General features: G+C 45.3%; 1 protein-coding gene across 1 annotated transcript in view; it reads right to left on the reverse strand.

Annotated features, from left to right (window-relative positions):
- The window catches only part of MYO5C (myosin VC), an 89,988-nt gene extending 75,478 nt beyond the window's left edge, over positions 1-14,510 (reverse strand). The window contains exons 1-2 of the mRNA XM_081831862.1: positions 14,340-14,510; positions 3,577-3,687 (exon numbers count right to left, since the gene is read on the reverse strand). Coding sequence (XP_081687988.1) covers positions 3,577-3,687; positions 14,340-14,366 — 138 coding nt within the window. The 5' untranslated portion in view covers positions 14,367-14,510. The remainder of the gene's footprint in view (positions 1-3,576; positions 3,688-14,339) is intronic.
- Between the last annotated feature and the right edge of the window lie 8,747 nt (positions 14,511-23,257).

Here is a 23,257-nt window from a genome sequence, read left to right on the forward strand (position 1 = left end):
TGTATCTTTTGATCACCTTCCTCCATTCCCCCTCCCCGACCCCTGCGTCTGGTAACCAGAAGTCTGATCTTTTTTTCTATGAGTTTTGTCTTGTTTTTTTATTTATTTATTTTTAGATTCGACATATAAGTAAGATCATATAGTATTTGTCTTTCTCTGACTTATTTCACTTAGAATAATACCTTCTAGTTCCATCCGTGTTGTCACAAATGTTAGGGTTTTCTTCTTATGACTAATATTCCACCGTACGGATGCACATACACGACTTCTTTATCCGCTCATCTGTCGACGGAAACTTAAGTGGTTTCCACATCTTGATTACTGTGAATAATGCTGCTATCAACGTGGGGGCGCAGATACCTTTTCAAGTTAGTGTTTTTGTTTCCTTTGGATATATTTCTAGAGGAGGAACTGCTGGATCATATGGTAGTTCTATTTTAAAATTTTTGAGGGTTCTCCATTCTGTTTTCTATAGTGGCTGTGCAATTTATAAGCCCACCAACAGGGCACAGGGTTCCCTTTTCTTCACATCCACCCATGCATTTGTTACTTTTTGTCTTTTTGATGATGACCATTCTAGCAGGCATGAGGTGATGTAGATGGTGCCTTTGGTTTGCATTTCCCCAATGACTAGTCATGTTGAGCACCTTTTCATGTGTCTGTTGCCATCTGTGTCTTCTTCAGAAAAATGTCTGTTTAGGTCCTTTGCCCATTTCTTATTGTTTTTTTTTTTTCTTTTTGATATTGAGTTTTAAGAGTTCTTTTTTTTCAGCAGCATTGATTTTTATTGCTATTTTTTAAAACTTTAAAAATTTTTTTATATTAGTTTCAGAGGCACAATTTAGTGATTCATCAGTTGCGTATAATACCCAGTGCTCATTACATCAAGTGCCCTCCTTAATGTCCATCACCGAGTTACCCCTTCCCCCTACCCACCTCCCCTCCAGCAACCCTCAGTTTGTTTCCTATAGTTAAGAGTCTCTTATGATTTGTCTCCCTCTCAATTTTCATCTTATTTACTTTTCCTTCCCTTCCCCTATGTTCATCTGTTTTGTTTCTTAAATTCCACATATAAGTATATTTTGGATAATACCCCTTATCAGATGTATGGTTTGCAAATACTTTTTCCCCCTTCTGTGGGTTGTCTTTTCAGTTTGTAGATAGTTTTTTTTTTTTTTTTTTTTTTTTGCTGGGCAGAAGCTTTTTAGTTTGATGTAGTCACACCTGCTTATTTTTTATTTTGTCACTTGTGTTTTAGGTGTCAAATCCAAAAACATCACCAAGACTCATGTTAAGGAGCTTTATTCCTATGTTCCCTTCTAGGAATGTTGTGGTTTCAGGTCTTACATTTAAAACTTTAACTCATGTTGAGTTAATTTTTGTGACTGGTTTAAGATAGGGGTCAAGTTAAGCAGACTATTCTTAATCTACACATTTTCAAGAAAAATGCTGCTCACCTACGATTTTTCTTTCCTTGAGTTTTTCTGTTATCTATTTTAAATCAATAACCTCCTTTTGGGGCGCCTGCATGGCTCAGTTGGTTAAGTGACTGCCTTCGGCTCGGGTCATGATCCTGGAGTCCCAGGATCGAGTCCCACATCGGGCTCCCTGCTCAGCAGGGAGTCTGCTTCTCCCTCTGACCCTCCCCCCTTTCATTCTCTCTCTCTCAAATAATACAATCTTTTAAAAAAAATTAAAAATAAATAAATCAAAAACCTCCTTTTCCAGTTCAGCAACTGCCTCTGTGTGTGTGTGTGTGTGTGTGTGTGTGTATGAGAGACGCAGAGAGAGAAAAACAGGAGAGTCCTTGGGGGAAGGGCAGAAAATGTAAAGAACATTAGATGAACAGTTGGAGGCACAAAACAGGCTTTGTCCTTCATGGAAGAGAAGCGGGTTAAGCTAAGGAGCAGTCTGGCTGTCTGCCCTCTTACCCGCCTCTCCTGGGCTCGGGTTCAGAGCCAGGAATGTCGCTACCTGAAGCCCTGCCGATAGGACTAAGGCAGCAAGTGGCCACGGCTGCTACAGTTGTGAGATTCTTCTTCCTGGAGCCACGCGCTCCCTAACGAGAACCTGGACCGAGCGCCGGACGTGCTCAACAAGGCTGTAAGGAGCCACTGGTGCGGAAGGGCAGGCTCCATGAGAGCACAGAGTCCTCCCTCTGGGTCTCTCTTGAGTCTGCACATGCGAGTGTGCATGCACACACATGGATCATCTCATTTGGTCTTCAGCAACCCTGTCACTACCATACTGTTATGAACTCCAGTTTGCATATGAAGAAACTCAGGGGCTCACGGTTATAGACTTAGCAAGTGGCCATGGCAGGCTTTGAATCCATGGTATGACTCTTGAGGGAGTGCCCTTAACCACTATGCTCATATGCTCATCTCCCTTCCCAGGATCTCAGGAAATGACTCCTAAATCCAGGACAGTCTGGGTGTAAATATTGTGTCCTGTCTCTATAGAGACCATGCGCATGACTCAAAAATTCCAGCATTTTAATATTCATGTGATATCCCCTGCACCAACTCTAACATCCAGATGGAACACGAATCCTTTGTCCAGCTCTGCATCCAGACACTTAACGTTAAAAAGGTCACCCTCGGGCGCCTGGGTGGCTCAGTCGTTAAGCGTCTGCCTTCGGCTCAGGTCATGATCCCAGGGTCCTGGGATCGAGTCCCGCATCGGGCTCCCTGCTTGGCAGGAAGCCTGCTTCTCCCTCTCCCACTCCCCCTGCTTGTGTTCCTGCTCTCGCTATCTCTCTGTTAAATAAATAAATAAAATCTTTAAAAAAAAAAAAAAAGGTCACCCTCGCTATGGATTCAGTGGGATGTCATTACGGCTATGAGGGCAAAAGACAACTCAATGATAGATACTTAAAGTAACGGTAAAATCTGCTGGAGCTGATAATCAAAAGACATATCCAGCCTTTGGGAGGACCTGCTCACAGGCACCCTTGAGCGCAGGAACCACCACTGATGTGATCCAGCCACACCAGCACAGACAGGCTCCTCACAATGTCACACAAAGCTGGGCATTCCGTTCCTGCCCACCTCCCGTCACTTCCCCAATCACCCCCCTGGAGGTCCCAATGCTTGCCTGTTTCTACCACCCATGGACGGACTTTCCCTCCTTCTGTTCTCCTCCCACCCCTTCCTCTCCCTTCCAATTTTCTATCTCCCTCTATTTCTCTTCCTCTTCCCATCTTGAGGTTTCTCTCAACCAGTTTATGCCTTGGGCTCAAACTACCTCCCTCCAAGTTTCTCATCTTTGCCCAGTCTCTATGCTGAGACCAATGAAACCAAAATGGCAGGTCACTTCAGCGTTCTCCCCATCATGCTGAATCCCTGGGGATGGAGCATAGGACACAGACCTGTTTCCTGCGTCTCGTTCGAGAGAGAGGCCCTGGTGACGCAGGGCACTTGATGCTTTCATGAGGTCAGTGTCAGGCGTGCGGCACAAACAGGAATGGACCCACAGCACCAGCTGGCCACTCCCACGGGACATATGCCACCCTCCACACACGGTGCAGTTATCCCTTTACATGTTGTGGCAGCCACAGCCAGCAAGGACCCTCACCGTTCCATCCTCCAGCAAGAGTCGCAGGACTCTGTCACCAACTCTGTAGTCCTTTGCTATTTCAGCAGACTTCCAAACTTCTTCAGGATCAGGAATCCATACCCTGTTGTACTGACCAACAGAATAAAACAGCCTTAATTTCAGCACTTGGAAAACAAAAACACAGATCATGAGATAATTAGACTCTGGGAGATTTCTTTCTGTCTGCTCAGTCCGTTCCTTCATCAGGAATACTTTTACCTAATTTTTGCTTATGAGGTAATCTTCAGTGTGTCTGTGATGCACCACATCTAGTTGCTTCATTTTATGGGCAGTGGAATTCCCAAAGCTTCTTAAATATACCTTGAAAACGGAAAGCCTGGGAATGGAAAGGAAATCACGAGTCCCTTCATGGGAAGATCCGAGTGCTGTCTACGAGAGCTGGAGCAGAGGGATTTGGTTCACCACTGACGGGCTGTGTGGGCTCTGGGCCAGACACTTAACTTCTCATGCCTCGTTTTTCTCATCCACAAAATAGGCACAATATCTACTCCACAGGTTTGCTGGGAGGTGAAATCAGACTGTGTAGTTGAAAGCACTCTGCCAGATGCTACGGAAGTATTCCTAGAGCAATGTTATTTCACTGGTCAGTAGCCAAGGATTCCCGCTGTGGGAAATGTGGAAGGCCAGATGTGGCCGCTGAGCTCAATTCCCAACAGGCAATTGCAACACCTGGCTCAGTGCTGGTCTGCAAGTCTTTAGGCAGAACCACATTGCTCTGTACTGAACTGTGTCTCTACCAAGTTCCTATGTTGAAACGCTAATCTCTGAAGTGACTGAATTTGGAGATAGGGTCTTTACTCGGTAATGAGGGTTAAAGGAGGGCATAGGGCCCTGATCTGATGGCATTAGTGTCCCCGTGTGAAGAGACACCAGAGAGCTCACAGGCGCACTCTCTCTCCACCTGCATGCACCAAAAAAGGCCATGTGAGTACACAGTGAGAAAGCAGCTGTGTGCGCGCTTGGACTTCCCAGCCTCCCTAACTGTGAGAACATAAGCATCTGTGGTGGAAGCACCCAGGCCAGGACTACCACTAAGGCAGCCCTAGCCGACGGACCCGCGCACCTCGTACGCTCTCACACGGGGAGCGGGCGGTCTCACTCCCCAGAACTCACCAGTGGCACCTGAACGCCGCTCAAGAGAGAGACAGGGTGGCCGCCATGTCTGTCACGGGGCCCGCGATTAAGTCCCCTCCTCCTGTCGGCAGCACGCGCCGACTACTCTTGCTCCTCCTCCCAGACCCCACGTCTCACACTGTCCTGCAGGGCTCTCCGTTGGTTTGTTCATCCATTCATCCATTCGGGCATTCGATAGACACTTGCTAAGCATCTGTTCCGTGTATGTGCTGGCTCGCCAAGAAGGAAAGGCATTTGCTCTCAGTCATCATGGTCCTGCTAACCCAGCCAGCCTCTAACTGGGAGCCACATGCGTGTGCCTACGTGCGCACGTGTGTGTTCGCACCCCTTTGCTCCTGGGCCCCTAGCCTACCAGTGCCTTCTGACCCTGAGGAAATACTCCTTCATGTTGAAAGATTGTACCTTCAGGAGTCTCCAGTTACAAAAAGATTCTTAGCAATAAAGTTATGACATTTTAATTTTCCTTATTACAGTGCTATATATTTTCTACAGTTGCATATATTACTTTTATAATCAGAATAATCGTTAAAGGCACATGTCAAAGTATATGTCCACAAAAAGACTCGTACATGAATCTTCATAGTAACTTTATTCATAATGGCCAAAAACTGGAAACAGACTAGATGTCCATTAATATGAGAATGGATTAAAAGATAAAACTGTGGTATATTCATACAATGGAATACTACGTACCAATAAAAAGAATCAACTACTTATACAAGCAAGGATGTGAACGAATCTCCAAAACATGAGGCTGAGCCAAAGAAGCATTCCACAAATGAGTACCTTCTGTACGAATCCCTTTAAAGTGCTAAGATAGGTAAAACTAATCTAAGGGGCGGGGGATAGAATCAGAACAATAGTTGCCTCTGGGGGTAGGTGGGGCTGGGGAGTGAGTGGGAAGGCTCTCATGGGAATGTTCTGGGGTGATGGCAACATTCTATACCCTGACAGGGTTTGGGTTACCCAGGTGGTAAGCACTTTTCAAACCTCACAGAACACAGACATAAGACTGGTGTTTCATTGTTTGAAAATTTTACACGAAGAGCTAAACAAATATGAAACTCTTAACAATAGGCACACTAATATATTTAGGAGGACATGTATGATGTATGCAGTTTACTCTAAAATGCTTCAAAAAATAAGATGATCTGAGGGCTGGATAGAAGGATACAAAGATGGATAGACATATAACAAATATGGCAAAATGTTCACGGTAGCATCTAGGTGGTAGGACAGATGTGCACTATAAAGTCCTTCCAACTTTACTGTATGCTTAAAATTTTCATATGATGTTGGAGGAAATAAAGAAAAGTATAAAACAAATTTCAGAGAGCCAGTACTAGACTGGGACAGAGTTGATAAGGAGCACATCTGTTTATCTATTAGTTAATATAAATGGACTTGTTTAAGCAAAGAAATATATACATCTCATTGGCTGTGTATCAGTCATGAGTCCCTAATTTATTTGGGTTGCCTTAATTCTTGACAGCTAGCTGGGAGTGTAGGAGCTTGCTGAAATGAGTCACGGAATGGGTAAGACTTCAGACACAGAGTCAGAGAACATGGAAGAATGACCTGGAGGGCAATGATACACACTTAAGTACACATATCCATGCAAACAGGTGGACAGAAGCCTCATAAACACACAGGCACACCCACCCTCCATCCACACATACTTGTTGCCATAGGCTACCATTTCCTGCCTCAGGTCGGCTATCAAAAACATTGCTAAGCTCATAAGTGAAATCACTAATGAAATATCCCAATGTATCTATGGCAATGAACAGAATTTTATTTCATTTCATTTTATTATTTTTTTTTAAGTAGGCGCCAAGTCAAATGTGGAGCCCAGTGCAGGGCTCGAACTCACAACCCTGAGATCAAGACCTGAGCTGAGATTAAGAGTCAGACACTCAACCGACTGAGACACCCAGGCGCCCCAGCCACTAGAGAATTTTAGAACTGAAAGGGTCCCGGGAGATCATCTACTTCAAGTTGTTTAAGTTTTTTTTTAAAGCTCCAGAAGGCTTACTTCAAATGAAATGGGGGCAGCCTCCTATATGAGACAGGTAAAAATGGAGGGGTTCTGAGGAGGCTCTGAGGTGGGGACCGCAGCTGACATCCCTGGGGTCTTCCCAGGGAAGCCGGGAGTTCTGAGAAGTAATGTTAAAGTCACTGAGCCAATCCAAGCCTTTTGTTTTACTGACCCCAAAACGTAAGCCCAGGGAGGTCAGCAACTCACCAAACACCACACAAAGTCACCAAAGCCAGGACTCCATGGAGCCAGGGCCTGCAAGTCCTACTTTGAACTACTTGTTCATTAAATGAGTCTGGCTTTGAAAAGAATCTTGAGGGGCGCCTGGGTGGCTCAGTCAGTTAAGCGGTTAAGCGTCTGCCTGTGGCTCAGGTCATGATCTCAAGGCCCTGGGATGGAGCCCCATGGCAGGCTCCGTGCTCAGTGGGGAGTCTGCTTCTCCCTCTCCCTCTGCCCCTCCCCCTGCTCATGCTCTCTCTGTCTCTCTCTCAAATAAATAAATAAAATCTTTAAAAAGAAAAGAAAAGTCTCATCTGCAACCATCTACTTGAGAGTGCACAGGCTGATTTGTTTCACTGGCTTGTTTCAGCCAAAAGCAGTATTAAATGGAAGGCAGTATCAGGACATACGGAACCCAAAGTCTGCCTCTCTTGTGGAGGAAACACAGATGGCCTCGGTGGCCCCCGGCTCCCCGGGCCGCCCACACCTACCAGGCCTGGTGCCTCTGCCCAGCAATGCTGCCAGTCATTGAGGGCCCCACGGCTGAAACCCAGCCTGGTAAGTAAACATGACAAAGTTTACCCAGTTCCATGTCAGTTACACCCATTCCATCCCTCCCTCCTTCCTCACATTCTTTGACCCACAAAGCAACGCTTCAACTGGGAGGAAGAGCTCACTTTGCAGCGTTTAGACAAACAGCAGTCCGTGCAAACTATGTGACTAGCTCTCATGTGACCTCCCCGGTGTGACTCCTTCCTGAGGAGCAGGAGCCTCCAGACTCAGTCCCCCTGCCAAGCCTGCCAGGGACAGGCCTGCCGTGGGGCCAGGGGAGCAGAGATGCCTGTCTCCCGTGCTTGGCCTGCAAGTACTCTCCCACGGCGGGAAACCGTGTTTCCCCCAGTTTGCAAGCCAAGGGAGGCTTGACAATGAGGCAAACGCTTCAGGAGCACAACCCTTAGGAAGTGACATGTCCTCGGGAACATGCCGAATCCCCCACCCCACATGCTCGGCAGAGGAGAGGGCATCTTCTCTCGTTGCCTGCCTATTGGAAGGCGTCTGCGGCTGTCGGCCACAAAAAGGGCTTGAAGACTTGCCATGGAATAGGGAACACCACAAGTTTCCTTCCTAGCAGCTCTCTGGTCCGGAAGGGAATCTCCACATTCTGGGTCCACCAGGCCAGAGCAGCGATACTATGCTCCCTGTCCTCCCCCTTCCTTGTCCCTCCAGGCCCTTCCCAGGCTCCCCAGCATCCCCTCTGTCTCCCAGTGTCCTTCCCAGCCCCTCCCCTGACAGGCTTTCTCTAGAGTGTCCTCCATTCTCACAGCTTTGGCAACTGCCCTGGCACCTGTGCACCCGAGACCTCCAGCCCAGATCTCTCAACAGGTCTAGACCATATTTCCAATGGTCTCCCAGATGGCGGGCCCTAAATGTCCTCAGACATTCACAAATTCCAAGCTCTAATGGCCATTGTGTCCCCACCCAAACCCACTCCTCCTCCTCAGTTCTCTTGACCGTCTAGTCAGAAACTTGGGACTGTGCTGGGGCCCCTTCCCCCCTCCACCTCCAACAACGAAATGGTCCCCAGGTGCTGGAAAGCCTATATCTTAAACAAGTCTCACCTGTCTGTCCATCCACCCCAACTGCAATGGCCATCAGTCAGCTCCCCCCCACCTGCCCCAACCAATCTTCTGACAAACACCATGGTCCACCAAGGGCTTCCTCAACCAGGCGGAGAACCAGGTTTCTGTGGATATTCACCCACACTGGAATCAGAATTTCGATGGGTGGGGTCCAGTAAGATGAAAGCTTCGAGAGCCCCCCTCCCTTATCGATTCTGATGAACAGCCAGGCCTGGGGAGCCACTGTCCTGGCCAGTCTTCCTACTCAGGCTTCCCTCCCTCTTCAGTCCACCCTCTGCCACCTGCCACCCAATCCACTAGCAGTTTCTAGAACATTCCAAGCCCTTCTTGGCTCTCTTCCTTCTACCCCCTGTGCCACCCCTCCTCTCGATGCCAGTGAGCAAACTGCTCTGAGCAGTCAAGATTCAGCTCACAACTCCTCTCCTTGGTGGCACTTTCCCTGTTACCCTCTACCCCAAACAGGATTGAATGTTTCCTGTTTAGAGCTCTCTCTGCCCCTTCCCCCAGGTTTCTGGGTAGCTTCCCATCTTCTCCACTGGCACTTGAGCTTCAAGAGTCTTGTCTTTGTACCCTGGAACCTGACACAGTGACTTCCCCATAACTAGCACTCCATAAACATCTACTGAACAAAAATTCAAATTCCCAGTTTAGTTGTACCAATTAAAGACTAAGCTTTGGGGGCATCTGGGTGGCTCAGTCAGTGAAGCGTCTGCCTTTAGCTCAGGTCATGATCCCAGGGTCCTGGGATCGAGCCCCGCATCGGGCTCCCTGCTCCAGGGGAGCCTGCCGCTCCCCCTGCTTGTGTGCGTGCTCTCTCTCTGTCTCTCTGTGTCAAATAAAATCTTTAAAAAAAAAAAAAAGACTAAGTTTGGTATTTTAGTCTTTATATCTTTTTTTTTTCTTTTTGAAGTACCCATATATAATACAATGGATAAATCTAATTTTCCAGAGTTGCTAATGATACATAGAAGTCTAAAATTTTCTTAAAATAGCCAAATGGAAAGTCATTAAACTGAACTTTGACCTTATTTTAGGGACCTTGAACTGCCTCTCCTGACCTTGCACATCTGAGTTCTAGCACAACTTCCCTGAAGATGTCTTGTGAGTTCTTCATACACAAGCAAGGGAAATAGATGACTGAAGGACAATATAATCTGTGAATCTGTGGCTAAAACCAGTTATAACCTGAGTCCTGATTAATGAGCCAGAACAATTTAAGAAAGATCTCTAGAGGCATGCCAGAGAGCTCTCTGTCTCACCACCCATTTACCACTTTCACCAATATCTTAGATGAAAAATAAAAAAAACCCCACACAAATGTATATCACATACACAGCTATGAAGAGGATGGACTTCCCACAAGTCCTCTCTGTGAATGGGAAGAGGAGGAGGAAGATGGTAAAGGTGGCTGAACCACAGTTGTGGTAGTGGAAGGTATTAAGAACACAGGTTTTTAATCCTGACTCCTCCCCCACTTCTATGTAACTTGAGGCAATTTGCTCAATCTGAGCCATTTGTAAAATTGGGATAACAACATCTACACACAACATTGTTGATTCAGATGAAATAAAAGAAGGCACAGAAAGTTCTGAGGATGGCATCTGGCACGTAAGAAGTGCTCCATGACTGCAAGATAAAAGTAACCATCATCATCTTCTTCATGCCCACAGCTCTTTCTGAAAGCAGAAAAACATTCATGCCTGCACACATCAAATGCTTATTGAGCCCCCACCATTCCCTGTTCTCTAGAAACTCTTGGTCAATGGGGGTAACAGAGAGTTAACAAGAGTGCTTACGAGTTAACAAGAGTGCTTACAAATCAACGTGAAAGGTGCCCAGAGAGCAGAGCGGGTTGTAAAGATTTCTCGGACGAGGCACTCCTCCAAGGTGTCTTATAGGTTTTGGTGCAATTGTAAATGGGATTGACTCCTTAATTTCTCTTTCTTCCGTCTCATTGTTAGTGAATAGAAATGCAACTGATTTCTGTGCATTGATTTTATATCCTGCCACTTTGCTGAATTCCTGTATGAGTTCTAGCAATTTTGGAGTGGAGTCTTTTGGGTTTTCCACATAGAGTATCATGTCATCTGCAGAATGAAAGTTTGACTTCTTCTTTGCCAATCTGGATGCCTTTTATTTCTCTTTGAAATCTTACCATTTGCAATGACATGGATGCAACTAGACGGTGTTATGCTAAGCAAAATAAGTCAATCAGAGAAAGACAATTATCATATGATTTCACTCATAGGTGGAAGTTAAGAAACAAGACAGAGAATCATAGGGGAAGGGTAGGAAGAATAAAATAAGATGAAATCAGAGAGGGAGACAAACCATAAGAGACTCTTAACTATAGGAAACAAAAACTGAAGGATGGAACTGGAGGGTCTTATGCTAAGTGAAGTAAGTCAAGCAGAGAAAGACAATTATCATATGGTTTCACTCATATGTGGAACTTAAGGAATAGCATGGAGATCACGGGGGAAGGGAGGGAAAACTGAATTGGAAGAAATCAGAGAGGGAGATGAGCCATGAGAGACTCTGGACTCTGGATTCTGGAAGGTGAGGCGGTGCTGAGCAAAGCAGTTATTTCAAGCAGAGGGAGCCCTGCAAGCTAAGGCATAGCGTGTTGAACCGGCAGCAATGCACCAAGGGCTGGCCAGAAGTTTGCAGAGCAGGAGCTGAGGGAGGAGGGAGCTGAGGGAGGAGGGAGCTGAGGGAGGAGCGGGCAGGCAGTGGGGAGACGCAGAGGCGGGAACTTGTGGCTGGTCAGCGAGTCTGAGAGTGACAGGGGCTTCCAGAGTGAACTGCCAAACCGGTTTCCCTCAAAGAGATTTCAAATAGTTGAGCTGCTGGGTCAAATGCTCTCAACATTTCTAAGGCATGTTGCCAATAGCTTTTGAAAGAGAAGGGTCATTTTACACTTCCTCCGGTAGTAATTGCTGCTCTCACCACACCTCCTCCCAGGAGTCCCCTCTTTCTCAGAACCTCTCTCCCTGGGGCCCCCATACCAGCTCTCCCCCCTCCTCCTCCTTGTCAGGTCTCCATCCCGAGGCCCCTCTGAATAGTTTTGTTCCCCCGTGAACTGTCTTGGCTCTCTTCCCTCCCTTGGCGAGGCTCTCACTGCCTGGGCTTCAACTTCTACCTTGGGGCAGAAGACTCTGGTGCGACCTCCCCACCAACCTCTAACCACCCAGGGCACTGGCCGGGGAAACCCCTTCACCGCCTCAACCCCTGCAGGGACAAAGTCGGCCCCCTGGTTTCCTAAGATCACCTCTCCCCTAATTCTCTCCCCGACACTTAGGAGGACCTGAGTCCTTTGGGCTCGGCTGGCATACCGCAGTTCCTAAAACACAGCCCCTGATCCTGTCTTCCCACGCGCCAAATCTGCACCAGAACATAAAGCTCCGACCTAACTCTTCAGCTGCCATGACCCTCCCTTCTCAGCTCTATCACCCAGCAGGCTCTTCCATCCCTTCAGGGCTTCAGCAGACTGAATTATTCGACATTTCTCATTTCTCACTCAGCAGAAAACTCCTTGAGAGGCAAGGCTATCACTCAAAAAAAAAAAAAAAATCTTTCTAACCTCCCCCAAGCACGTTTTATATACAGAAAGTGCTAAATAAATGTGTTATGGGAGGTAATATACCTGTCTTCAAGGCATACGCAGGAAGGGAGATTCGACAGGGGGCAGGGCGCCAACAGCAGCATGAAGTGAGTGAACGGGGTAGCCTGCAGACCATGGGTGGGTATGGCCGTCACCCACAGACAGCCCCCCCATTGCCCTGCTGCAGCATCACTATTTGCCCCTGGATGCAGAAATGGGGTTCAGACTGCTTTAAAACGTTGTGTGGCTAAGACTGTGCAGAGAAGCAGCATTCCTGGGCCATAAAGGTGGCCAAGCGTCCTCAGACACGAGCGTTGACTTAGGCCAATGCTGTGTGCTGTCCTTCGAGGACAAATGGCTAGATCCGTGGACTTGGCGAGTGCTGGGGGGAGTGGTGGGGAAGCAAGGGAGAGGGCTTAGGTTTTGTTTCTGTTTAAGAAAACTCATTAACAAAGCACTCTAAAACCTAAACAGGCAACTATACAAACTTCCCACCTCTGGAATTGACCACGTGGGGACTAACTGACCACCTGGAAAGGAAGAGACAGCCTTGGGACAAAGGTGCCTACTTGGACACAAAGTGGGTAGGGATGGCCATCAAAGCTCCTTCTGGCTCTAGGATTCTCAGATTGTCTGTCCATCCAAGCTCTTCTCTAGAAAACTCTTCCATATCAGTTTTCCTACATTATGCCTGCTACCTAGTTGGTATTTAAAAATATTTGTGGTGTAAGGCACTTGATGACACAGAAGCTTACACCTGTGTTTTTTCCGCTTCTGAAAAAAAATGTTACCTAAAATAGGTTAATCATCAACAATTTTCTGTTCTCCAAAGTATCTTCCAAGCATTGCTTTCTGCCAAAATTTTCTTTTACCTCCAGTAAGTTTAAGAACTCAGAAGCCCTGCTGGATATCTGATGGCTCACATGCTCACTGGTAAACTATTCTGGAATAGTGGAGGTTCAACAGTGCCCATGTAGAACTCTGGTTAATGGAAATGTGTTAGAGGGCACAGTAATGTTTGGATAATTTGTACTTGTATTACTAATTCAGCAAAGTAGAAGAAAAAAGTTTGCTTAAACCATTGAAACAATTATTTACAACTATCATTTATATCTACAGCAAAGTGTCTTTTTAAATATAAACCGAGGGCATGTGTCAGGGGGAAATGGATAGATTCTAGTCTCAGCTATCTGAATATTAGCAACCATAGATTTTACTCCACTGGGGTGTGAGAGGATCAGACTTTATGGCTATTCAAATGAAGTTTTTTTTTTCAAAAGGGCCAACACCTTGGCTAATTATCCAAATAATTAGCCAAGCTCATCTCGGGAGGTTCTGGGTGCCAGAATGCTGTCTTTCTATGTAAGGGTTGGAGCCCTGGCCCTGGGAAGAGATGGTTTCCAAGAAATGCTCTAGAGTGACTCCCAGAATCAGGGTGTATGTGAAAGGTGCTTTATAAATTGTAAAGCAGTGTACAAGTGTGAGGTGAAGAGCCTGTGACCCCTGGATTCACAGAAGCCCTCAACTTCTCCGGGTGAAGCTTGCCTCACACGCCCAGGCAGCTGCAACTTCGGACATCGGATGAACTTAAATGCACGTGCAGGCATTTCTGAAGACCCAGGAATTCTAGAAAGCATCCTGAATACTGCTAAGCTTCTTGTTCAAGGGGCTCCGAGGAGGGTCAGGAGGATTATGGATACCATTATTCACCCATGTCTGAGATTTCCAGGTCCCCGTGGGCAACTCTGATTCCACCTGTGGCTCAAGAAGAGGGGGCCCCTAAGCGCGGGAGACAGACGCGCGATCCCTAGGTACCGGGAAGCTCGGGTCCGGGAAGGCAGCCCCTAGCACTCGGTCTTCCCATCCCGAAGGGACCCAGGCTCCCGGGGTGGGGGTGGGGGGCGCTTGCCCCGCGGCCAGGGACCAAAGCCCTCGGAGAGCGACTCTCTGGTGCCGCCGGTCCCCAGGCCCTCCGCGGCGCTTTCCTGCGGCGAGAGCGCCAGGTGCACAGGTGTGGCCTGGGCGCCAGGTACAGTCAGCATTAGCGCCGTGCCATCTTCCCTCCCGCGCCGCCGCCCTTAGGTACCTGCGTGTACAGCGCGGCCACCGCCATGGGCGAGACAGACCAGGGCAGCTCGAGGGCCGGGAAGGTGCGAGGCTCGGCGGCTGGGCGTGAGGCTCCGAGGCCCGGGACGAGTGACGGTCAGCGCGGCTGGCGCGTAAATCAGCGCTGGGCCATCTTGCCGGGGAAGTTTTCCAGCGGCCGACTACTCACCTTCCCCCCCGCCGGGTAGCGGCCTCGGGAGGAGAGGAGCCGCGGATTGGTCCTTCCCCGCCAGCCTGGCGGGTCCGCGCCGCGATTGGTTGGGGCGGGGGCTGCGGGCAGGGCGCGATCCTCCTCCGGGCCAGGGCTCGGCGGTCAAGTGAGTCCACCTGGCGGGGGTGCGGAGCCGTCCGCGCAGGCGGGACTCCCTGGCTCTCAGAGGCAGGAAACAGGTGTGTTCTGACACGCTCCCCGTCCAAGTTCTGGCTTCCTTAGTTTGCAGCGTGTTTACTGGAAAGAGCAGAGGATCTGACCATTGCCACAGAAAGTCCAAGAGAATCAACAAATTATTAGAACTTGTAAGAGAGTTCAGCCAGGTGACCATATTCAAAATCAAATATAAAAATGAGTACTTTTCCTTCATGTGAGCAATAATCATTCAGAAATTACGATAGAAAGTAAGATGGAAAATAAGACATTTACAACATCAATGAACATATAAAGTGCTCGGAGATTACGCTAACAAAAATGCACTTGGCCTTTGTGGAGAAAATGTTTAAATTTCTCTACAAGGATATAAAAAGAGGCCTGAATAAATGGGGGGAAATCTCATCTTCACGGATGGGAATATTTGATATTGTACAAGTGTCAATTCAACCCAGATTAATAATATAATGTATAAGCCTAATATAATTGGAATAAAAATCCTAGCAGTACTTTTGGAAAATTGTACAATGATTCTATATTTTATATGGAATAAAATTTATGTATAACTAAGAATCTTCAAAACAAAGACCAAAGAGGTGAGATTTGCCCTACCACATATTAAAGGATATCACAAAACCATCATCATTAAAACAGTGGGATACTGGCATGGGAATGGATAAATGAACAGTGGGACAGAAGGGAGTCCACCAGCAGGGCCCCCTATTATATGGTGGCCTTAAGGATCAGAGTGGGAAACAAAAGATTATTTAATAAATGGGCGCATGGTGGGTGTGGTGGGGGAAGTAAGGCCATGGCAAACTCTATATCCAAAAATAAACTCCAGATAGATTCATGATCAAAACTTAAAGGTAGGGGCGCCTGGGTGGCTCAGTCTTTAAGCGTCTGCCTTCTGCTCAGGTCATGATCCTAGGGGCTTGGGATGGAGCCCCGAATCAGGCTCCCTGCTCAGCGGGAAGCCTGCTTCTCCCTCTCCCACTCCCCCTGCTTGTCTTCCCTCTCTTGCTATGTCTCTATCTGTCAAATAAATAAAATCTTAAAAAAAAAAAAAACCAAAAAACAAAACTTAAAGGTAAAACCATAATGTTCTTCTTTTTTAAGATTTTATTTATTTATTTGAGAGACAGAGAGTCCACGAGCTGGGGGGGTGGGGGGTGGAGGAGCAGAAGCAGAAGGAGAGGGAGAAGCAGACTCCTTGCTGAGCAGGGAGCTGATCATGGGGCTCGATCCCAGGACCCTGAGATCATGACCTGAGCCAAAGGCAGATGCTTAACCTACTGAGCCACCCAGGCACCCCTAAAACCATAATATTCTTTTTTTTAAATCATTGGGCTTTTCTTTTTTAAAAAAAAGATTTTATTTATTTGTCAGGGAGAGAGAGAGAGCACAGGCAGGGGGGAGCGGCAGGCAGAGGGAGAAGAGCAGGCTCCCTGCTGAGCAAGGAGCTCGATGCAGGACTCGATCCCAAGACCCTGGGATCATGACCTGAGCCCAAGGCAGACACTTAACCGACTGAACCACCCAAACCATAAAATTCTTAAGAGAAAAAAATGAAAGGTAACAGCTTTTAAATGTTGGGTTAGGAAAGAATGTCTTAAGATACAAGGTAGCAAAATCATAGGAAGAAAAAATGATGAATTTGAGGTCATCACAAGGAAAGATTTTGGTTCAGTGAAACACACCATTCTTAAAGAAAGGCAACAGCCTGGGAAACACATTTGCAACTTAAACAACCAAGAAATGATTAATATCTATAATATTAATCTAAAATACATATGGAACTACTGTAAATTGGTTTAAAAAAAGACAGTAAGTCCAACTTTTTAAATTGACCAAGGAAATTAATAGGTAACTTGCACATGGTAACACTCAAATGACTGGTTAACACATAAAGAGATGTCACCCTTCCCTTATTAGTAACCAGAGAAATACAAATGAAAACAAGGAGATATCACTTTATACTCATCAGATTGGTGAAAAATACTTGGGTTGAACAACATCAAATGCTGCCTAGGATGTGAGAAAATAACTTGTTGCTCACACAACTGATGGGAACTATTGCGATATGCCATTCTAGACAGCAACTTGAGAATATTTACTGAAAATAGGTTTAGGCAGATAAATTATCACATGGTCACAAACAAGACAGTTAAATAAATCTTCATCACAACACAGTTATATATCAAAGGAGATATTCATCAATATCCATCAATAGGAGATGAATTAATAGTATATACATATGGTATAACACTCTACAGCTGCCAACAGGAATGGATGCGATCTACTTATATCAACTCAGAGAGATATAAAAAGCAATGCTGAATGGATGTATAGCGAAAGTCCTTATAGATATTTTAAAACTAGCAAAAAACTGCAATGTTACATATTGTTCATGGGTAAAAGTGTATGTAAATAAAAGTGTGGGTGATAAATTACAAAGTCACCATTAATTATGCAAGAGTGAATATGTATGAGGTTGAGGGAAATGAGATTGACAATAAAGAAAAAGGAGGAACCAAAAAAATCTTAAAGGGCCTGGCACAGACCAACAGTGATAGGTGCCACAAAAACAGGATTATGATGAATTCAATGTTGTGTACCTCTTGTTCAAAATAATAACATAAAGAAAAAGAAAAGGCATAAAGTGGGTGGGAGAGGGGCACCTGGGTGGCTATACTCAGTTAAGCGTCTGCCTTTGGCTCAGGTCTTGATCCCAGGGTCCTGGGATGGAGCCCTGGCATTGGGCTCCCTGCTCAGTGGGGACTCTGTTTCTCCCTCTCCCTCTGCCCCTTCCCCGACCTGTGCCCTCTCTCTCAGTCTCAAATAAATAAATTAAATAAATAAATAAATAAATAAATAAATAAATAAAATCTTTAAAAAAATAAAGTGGGTAGGAGCAGTTGCCTGGTTGCTCAGAGTTAAGAAGGGTCTAGAGGTCTAGCTGCTTTTTTCTTTAAATAAAATTTTTTTTAAGATTTATTTTATTTTTTAAAGTAATCTCTACAACCCAACATGGGGCTCAAATTTACAACCCCAAGATCAAGAGTCACATGCTCTACCCACTGAGCCATCTGATGCAATTTTTGAAACTAGCAATATCTAGGGGCACCTGGCTGGTTCAGCCGTAGAGCATGTGACTCTTGATCTCAGGGTTGTGAGTTCGAGGCCCACGTTGGGTTGTAGAGATTACTTAAAAATAAAATCTTTAAAAAAATTAAAAATTGCATCAATTTACTTCTACAGTGTATGAGTTTCAGGTTGCTTAATAGCCTCATCAACACTTGATGTTGTCAGTTTAAATTTTAGCCCCTCTGTATGTTGTAATATCCCTCACAATCTCTGCCTTCTCATAGAAGTGTTTAATCCACTCACATTTAATGTAATTATTGATATGGTTGGAGTTATGACTGTCATTTTGTTCTCTATATGGCTCATATCTTTTGTTTGTTTCTCCTTACGTTTTTCATGATAGTGGGTTTTTTTTTTTTTTAAAGATTTTATTTATTTATTTAACTGACAGAGAGAGAGAGACAGCTAGAGAAAGAACACAAGCAGGGAGAGTGGGAGAGGGAGAAGCAGGCTTCCCGCCAAGCCGGGAGCCCGATGCAGGGCTCGATCCCAGGACCCTGGGATCATGACCTGAGCTGAAGGCAGCCACTTAACCAACTGAGCCACGCAGGTGCCCCATGATAGTGGGTTTTTTATTGTTGTTTTTGGTTTTGCTTTTGTGTGTGTGTGTGCACCATTTTAATTCCCACCTTTTAAAATAAATATATTTCTTCAGTTAATTTTTTTTTTAAAGATTTTATTTATTTGAGAGAGAGAGTGAGAGAGAGAAAGAGCACAAGAGGGGGGAGCGGGAGAGGGAGAAGCAGACTCCCTGCTGAGCAGGTAGCCTGATGCGGGACTCGATCCCGGGACTCCAGGATCATGACCTGAGCCGAAGGCAGTCGCTTAACCAACTGAGCCACCCAGGCGCCCTCTTCAGTTAATTTTTTAGTGGTTCCTCTGGGGATGAAAATATGCATCTTAATTCATCACAGATACTTGAGATTAATACTGTATTACTTTCCTACACCTGCTGTAGCAAAGTACCACAGACTGGGTGGCTTAAAACAACAGAGAGGTATTCTCTCATGGTTCTGAGGTTACTAGCGTTACTGCTGGGTGAGGGGTTTTACTACACTCCATTCCAAATCAAGGGAGCCCCTCCAAAGGCAAAGCTGCTGGTTTTCGTAGCTTCTTGACTCTGGTAGAATTACCAGGCTATTTGAGCTGGGTGAGGGGAGGATGATGGGAGCAGCCCCAAGCAAGGTTGTCAGACAAATGCTGTTCTTACTCAGAGGTCAGTGGCTTGTCATGAATAAAAACTACTAATTTGTTGTATGATGTTGGTCAATTTATAGAGCCCTAAAATTGTTTTTGACACTTTTGTCCAGTGTTGTCCTTGCTTTTTTGAGGAGAGAATTTGTTGAGCTTCTCAGTCTGTCATACCAGAAGTCAAAAATTGACTTAAAAAAAAAAGATTTATTGCAATATAATTCTTATAGCATACACTTCACCCATTTTAAGTATACAACTCAATGATTATTAGTAGAGTCACAGATTAAACTAGCACCACAGTTAATTTTAAAACAGTTTCATCATCTCAAAAAGAAATTCCATGCCTCTCGGTTATTGCTCCATCCTGTCAATTCCCCGAACCCAACTCCTCCCAGCCCCAAGCAACCACTCATTTACTGTATGTCATCTCTCTTTTTTCATTAGTTAACCTGGCTAGAGGCTTATCAATTTTATTGCTCTTTTTAAAGAACCAGCTTTTCGTTTCATCGATTTTCTTATTGATTTTCTGTCCTCGATGTCTTTGATTTCTGATTTTTTTTTTTTAAGATTTTATTTATTTATTTGACAGAGAGAGATACAGCGAGAGAGAAACACAAGCAGGGGGAGTGGGAGAGGGAGAAGCAGGCTTCCCGCTGAGCAGGAAGCCCGATGTGGGGCTCGATCCCAGGACCCTGGGATCATGACCTGAGCCGAAGGCAGACGCTTAACGACTGAGCCACCCAGGCGCCCCGATTTCTGCTGATTTTTATTATTTCTTTTCTTCTGCTTACTTTGCATTTAATATTCTCTTCCTTTTTAAGTTCCTAAAGTGGAAGCTTAGATGATTGATTATAGGTCTTTCTTCTCTAATGCATGCATTCAATGCTATAAATATTCCTCTAAGCACTGCTTTCACTGCAGCCCAAAATTTTTGATAAGTTATATTTTCATTTTCATTTACTTCAAATATTTTTAAAATTCTCTTGAGATTTCTTCTTTGATCCATGTGTTAGAAGTGTGTTGCTTAAGGGGCGCCTGGGTGGTTCAGTCGGTTAAGTGTCTGCCTTTAGTCCAGGTCATGATTCCAGGGTCCTGGAATGGAGCCCTGTGTCCAGCTCCCTGCTCAGTGGGGAGTCTGCTTCTCCCTCTCCCTCTGCTCCTATGCCCCTCCCTGTCCCTCTGCTCCTACCCCCCACTCATTCAAGTACGCACACTCGCTCTCTCTCTCAAATAAATGTAAAAAAAAGTCTTAAAAAGTGTGTTTTTAAGCTCCAAATTTGGGGATTTTCCAGCTATTTTTCTATCATTAATAACCTAGCTTAATTCTATTGTTATCTGAGAGCAGACACTGTCTGATTTCTGTCCTCTTAAATATTAAAGGTGTGTTTTACAGCCCAGAATGTACTCTATGTTGGTTTGTGTCCCGTGTTCCATGTGCTGTGAGTTTATTTATAAGACACTAACAAAAATCCTTTATTTCCATATCTTTATTTGAACAATTTCTATAATAGCTAGGAGAATACAGCATTAATGATGCACATTTACTAAGGACAACATTAGACAACTACAAATTTAGAGCGTAAATGTCAATCTGATATTGTTTTGGTTTTCATCTTAGCACTAGATGATAACTAGTGAAAACCCATGTTTCAAAGGCTTTTGTTGATATGAGGTGAATTATTAACTTATTTTTTAAAATTCCACATGAGATATGCTGGGACGGTTTCAGTTTAAACCCAGAGTTAGTTGATAATGCCCTTCACTTCTTAGTATTTCTGCTTCTTTCCTAATGGATGAATATTTTACCTAAGAACTTTTCAATGATTAACTGTATCATGTTTTTCGATGTAGATCAAAATAGAACTCCTTTTCCAGATCCAATAAGGAAAAATATTTGAAAAACTGCAATGTTCAGTTTCATTGTAGTTAAACGGCATATCCATTTCACAGTAAATTAATAATTAAAATTAACAATTCAAATACAATATGTTAAATGTCATGATGAGCTCATTTCTGTGTAACATTGGTAGAGCAATTTAAATTTTCCAAGGGCGCAAAAAAAGTGAACATTACTCCAGGAGTCCACAAAAAATACATAACCAGCAATCATAAATTACAACATACATATCCACATTTAAAGGAAAAAGTCACCATTTGTTGGAAAATATTAAATGGCTCAAGTGATTTAGAGAGCCTGAAATGTAGGCTAAAGTTTTATAACATACGGTAACAATAAGATATTTGAAACTATTGACTGCAAAATGCATGAAAATGTACTGACCTACCAAGCATTGAATTATACATACCAGTTTCCACTTGAAAAACATGTTTCTTTCAAATATCTCAAGCTGTATCACAATACTAAGGAAACGTTAGTCATTTTCAGTCATTTTAGGAAGCTAATGATACTCATGAAGTTAAGCTAATGAACATTTTCGCTAGACCAAATTAGAAAATTAAAAAATGTACAAAAATGCATTTTGGCAGCTATTTTACAAAGTACCTTTCAGTTCGTGATCTATTGAGAAATCTACTGTATATAACTCCAAGTTGATTTAATTTGGGGTAATGCAATGGATTAGAACTTACAGAACTCTTCTCTGTTTTCATTCAAACTTTTATATATAGTACAGGGTTCCTAAAAAAATTTTTTAAAGCATGTCTATGGAAGGCCTTACAGTTGTACCCTTTACCTGTATTAAGAAAAGATCAGGGGGAAACATGCCATTTAAGCATTACCAAGAAGCTAACTTATCTATTTCTTCCATATGTTCATTTGCTTCCTTGTGACACAAAGCCCCCCCAAACTCAGGACCACTCTCTCTGCCCACATTCACCGGCTCTGAGACTGGTGCTGAGTTCTGATACCTGTTTGGAAATCACAGAAAAGAAAGGAAGGCGAAGTCCCAGGAGGGACAGTCATGCAGGAAGGAGAGACAGGAATCCATGGTTGGAGGCCACGCCCAACCAAAACCCTCCCAAAACCTTGAGAAACAGGGCAAGATATCCTCTCCCGGTAAGTCAGACCCTTACCGAGGAGAAGTTCCAGAGAACTTAAGGCAGCTCTCGGAGGAAAGGGAGCAGGGGTTAAGGCGGTCCTCACAGCACAGCCTGAGAAGAAATCACGCCGCACTTACCCATGAACAGCGGCCCCAGCAATGCCCGGAGCCCCTCTAACATGCATGCACGGAGCCCCCTCCCAGCTCCGGAGGCAACCCTTGCAGCATGCACACACTGTAACGTTCAGACACACTGACTTGTACATGGCTGGCCTGGGGACAGGCCTCAGGAGGTGCCAGGCGGCTTGGCTGCAGGCTGCTCAGCACACCTGGCAGCTCTATGTGGCTCTGAGGAGTGGGCGTTGAGAGTGACCTACCTAACTCTGGGGAGGCTTGCACGCCTTCCAGCCAGGTTGAGATGGCCTGCGTCTAATTAAAGACCTAAACGCAGAGTATTTCACCCTCCAAGGGAGCTCTGACTCATCATAAAAATCAAACCTAGGTGTAGCAGGGAACGGACAAGGAGAAAGCCACCAGGCTCCGGGCACTTCATCTTGTTAGCACGAAGAACCTGGGATGTCGCACTTGCTCAGTTCCTATATGCCAGTTGCCAATTCTGATAAGAGAGAGAGGAAAAAAAAAAGAATACCTCTTGCTGACCCAGGGCACCCCACAGGTACCAGGAGAAACAGAATGTCCCCTGCAGACTTTTCAGTCTCCTGCCTCCACCTGCCCACCGCACGGCCAGGGCTGCAGGCAGGAAAGGGGCACCGCGGGAGGGCAGTGTGACCTCAGCGCATCACCGACCATCTCTTTCTCAAATTATCATCAGCGAGCTACCCTTTCGGCCTTCCAGCACTGTTGTGAGGATACAATGAGGTAACAGAGGACGACGTGTGCCTAAGAAAAGCATAGCCAGATGCAAGGTCCTGGTCTGCACTACTCTCAGCAGGAGATTGTAAGGGTCACACGCTCGTTTTTGCTTTCTGTTTCATCCCAAACAGTTGAAGTTACCCAGGGGATCCTTGAGGATGCCGCCTGGGGAACTCTACATTCTGGTGACTCTGTGTGTGTGTGTGTATGTGTGTGTGTGTGTGTGTGTGTGAGAGAGAGAGAGAGAGAGAGAGAGAGAGCGAGAGCTGGAGGGGCACAGAGAAGGAGAAAAAGAGAGAGAGAGACTGTGTGTGTGTGTGT

The sequence above is a fragment of the Leptonychotes weddellii genome, chromosome 9 (assembly GCF_054177405.1).
Source record: "Leptonychotes weddellii isolate Sample4059 chromosome 9, ASM5417740v2, whole genome shotgun sequence".
Classification (NCBI taxonomy): domain Eukaryota; kingdom Metazoa; phylum Chordata; class Mammalia; order Carnivora; family Phocidae; genus Leptonychotes; species Leptonychotes weddellii.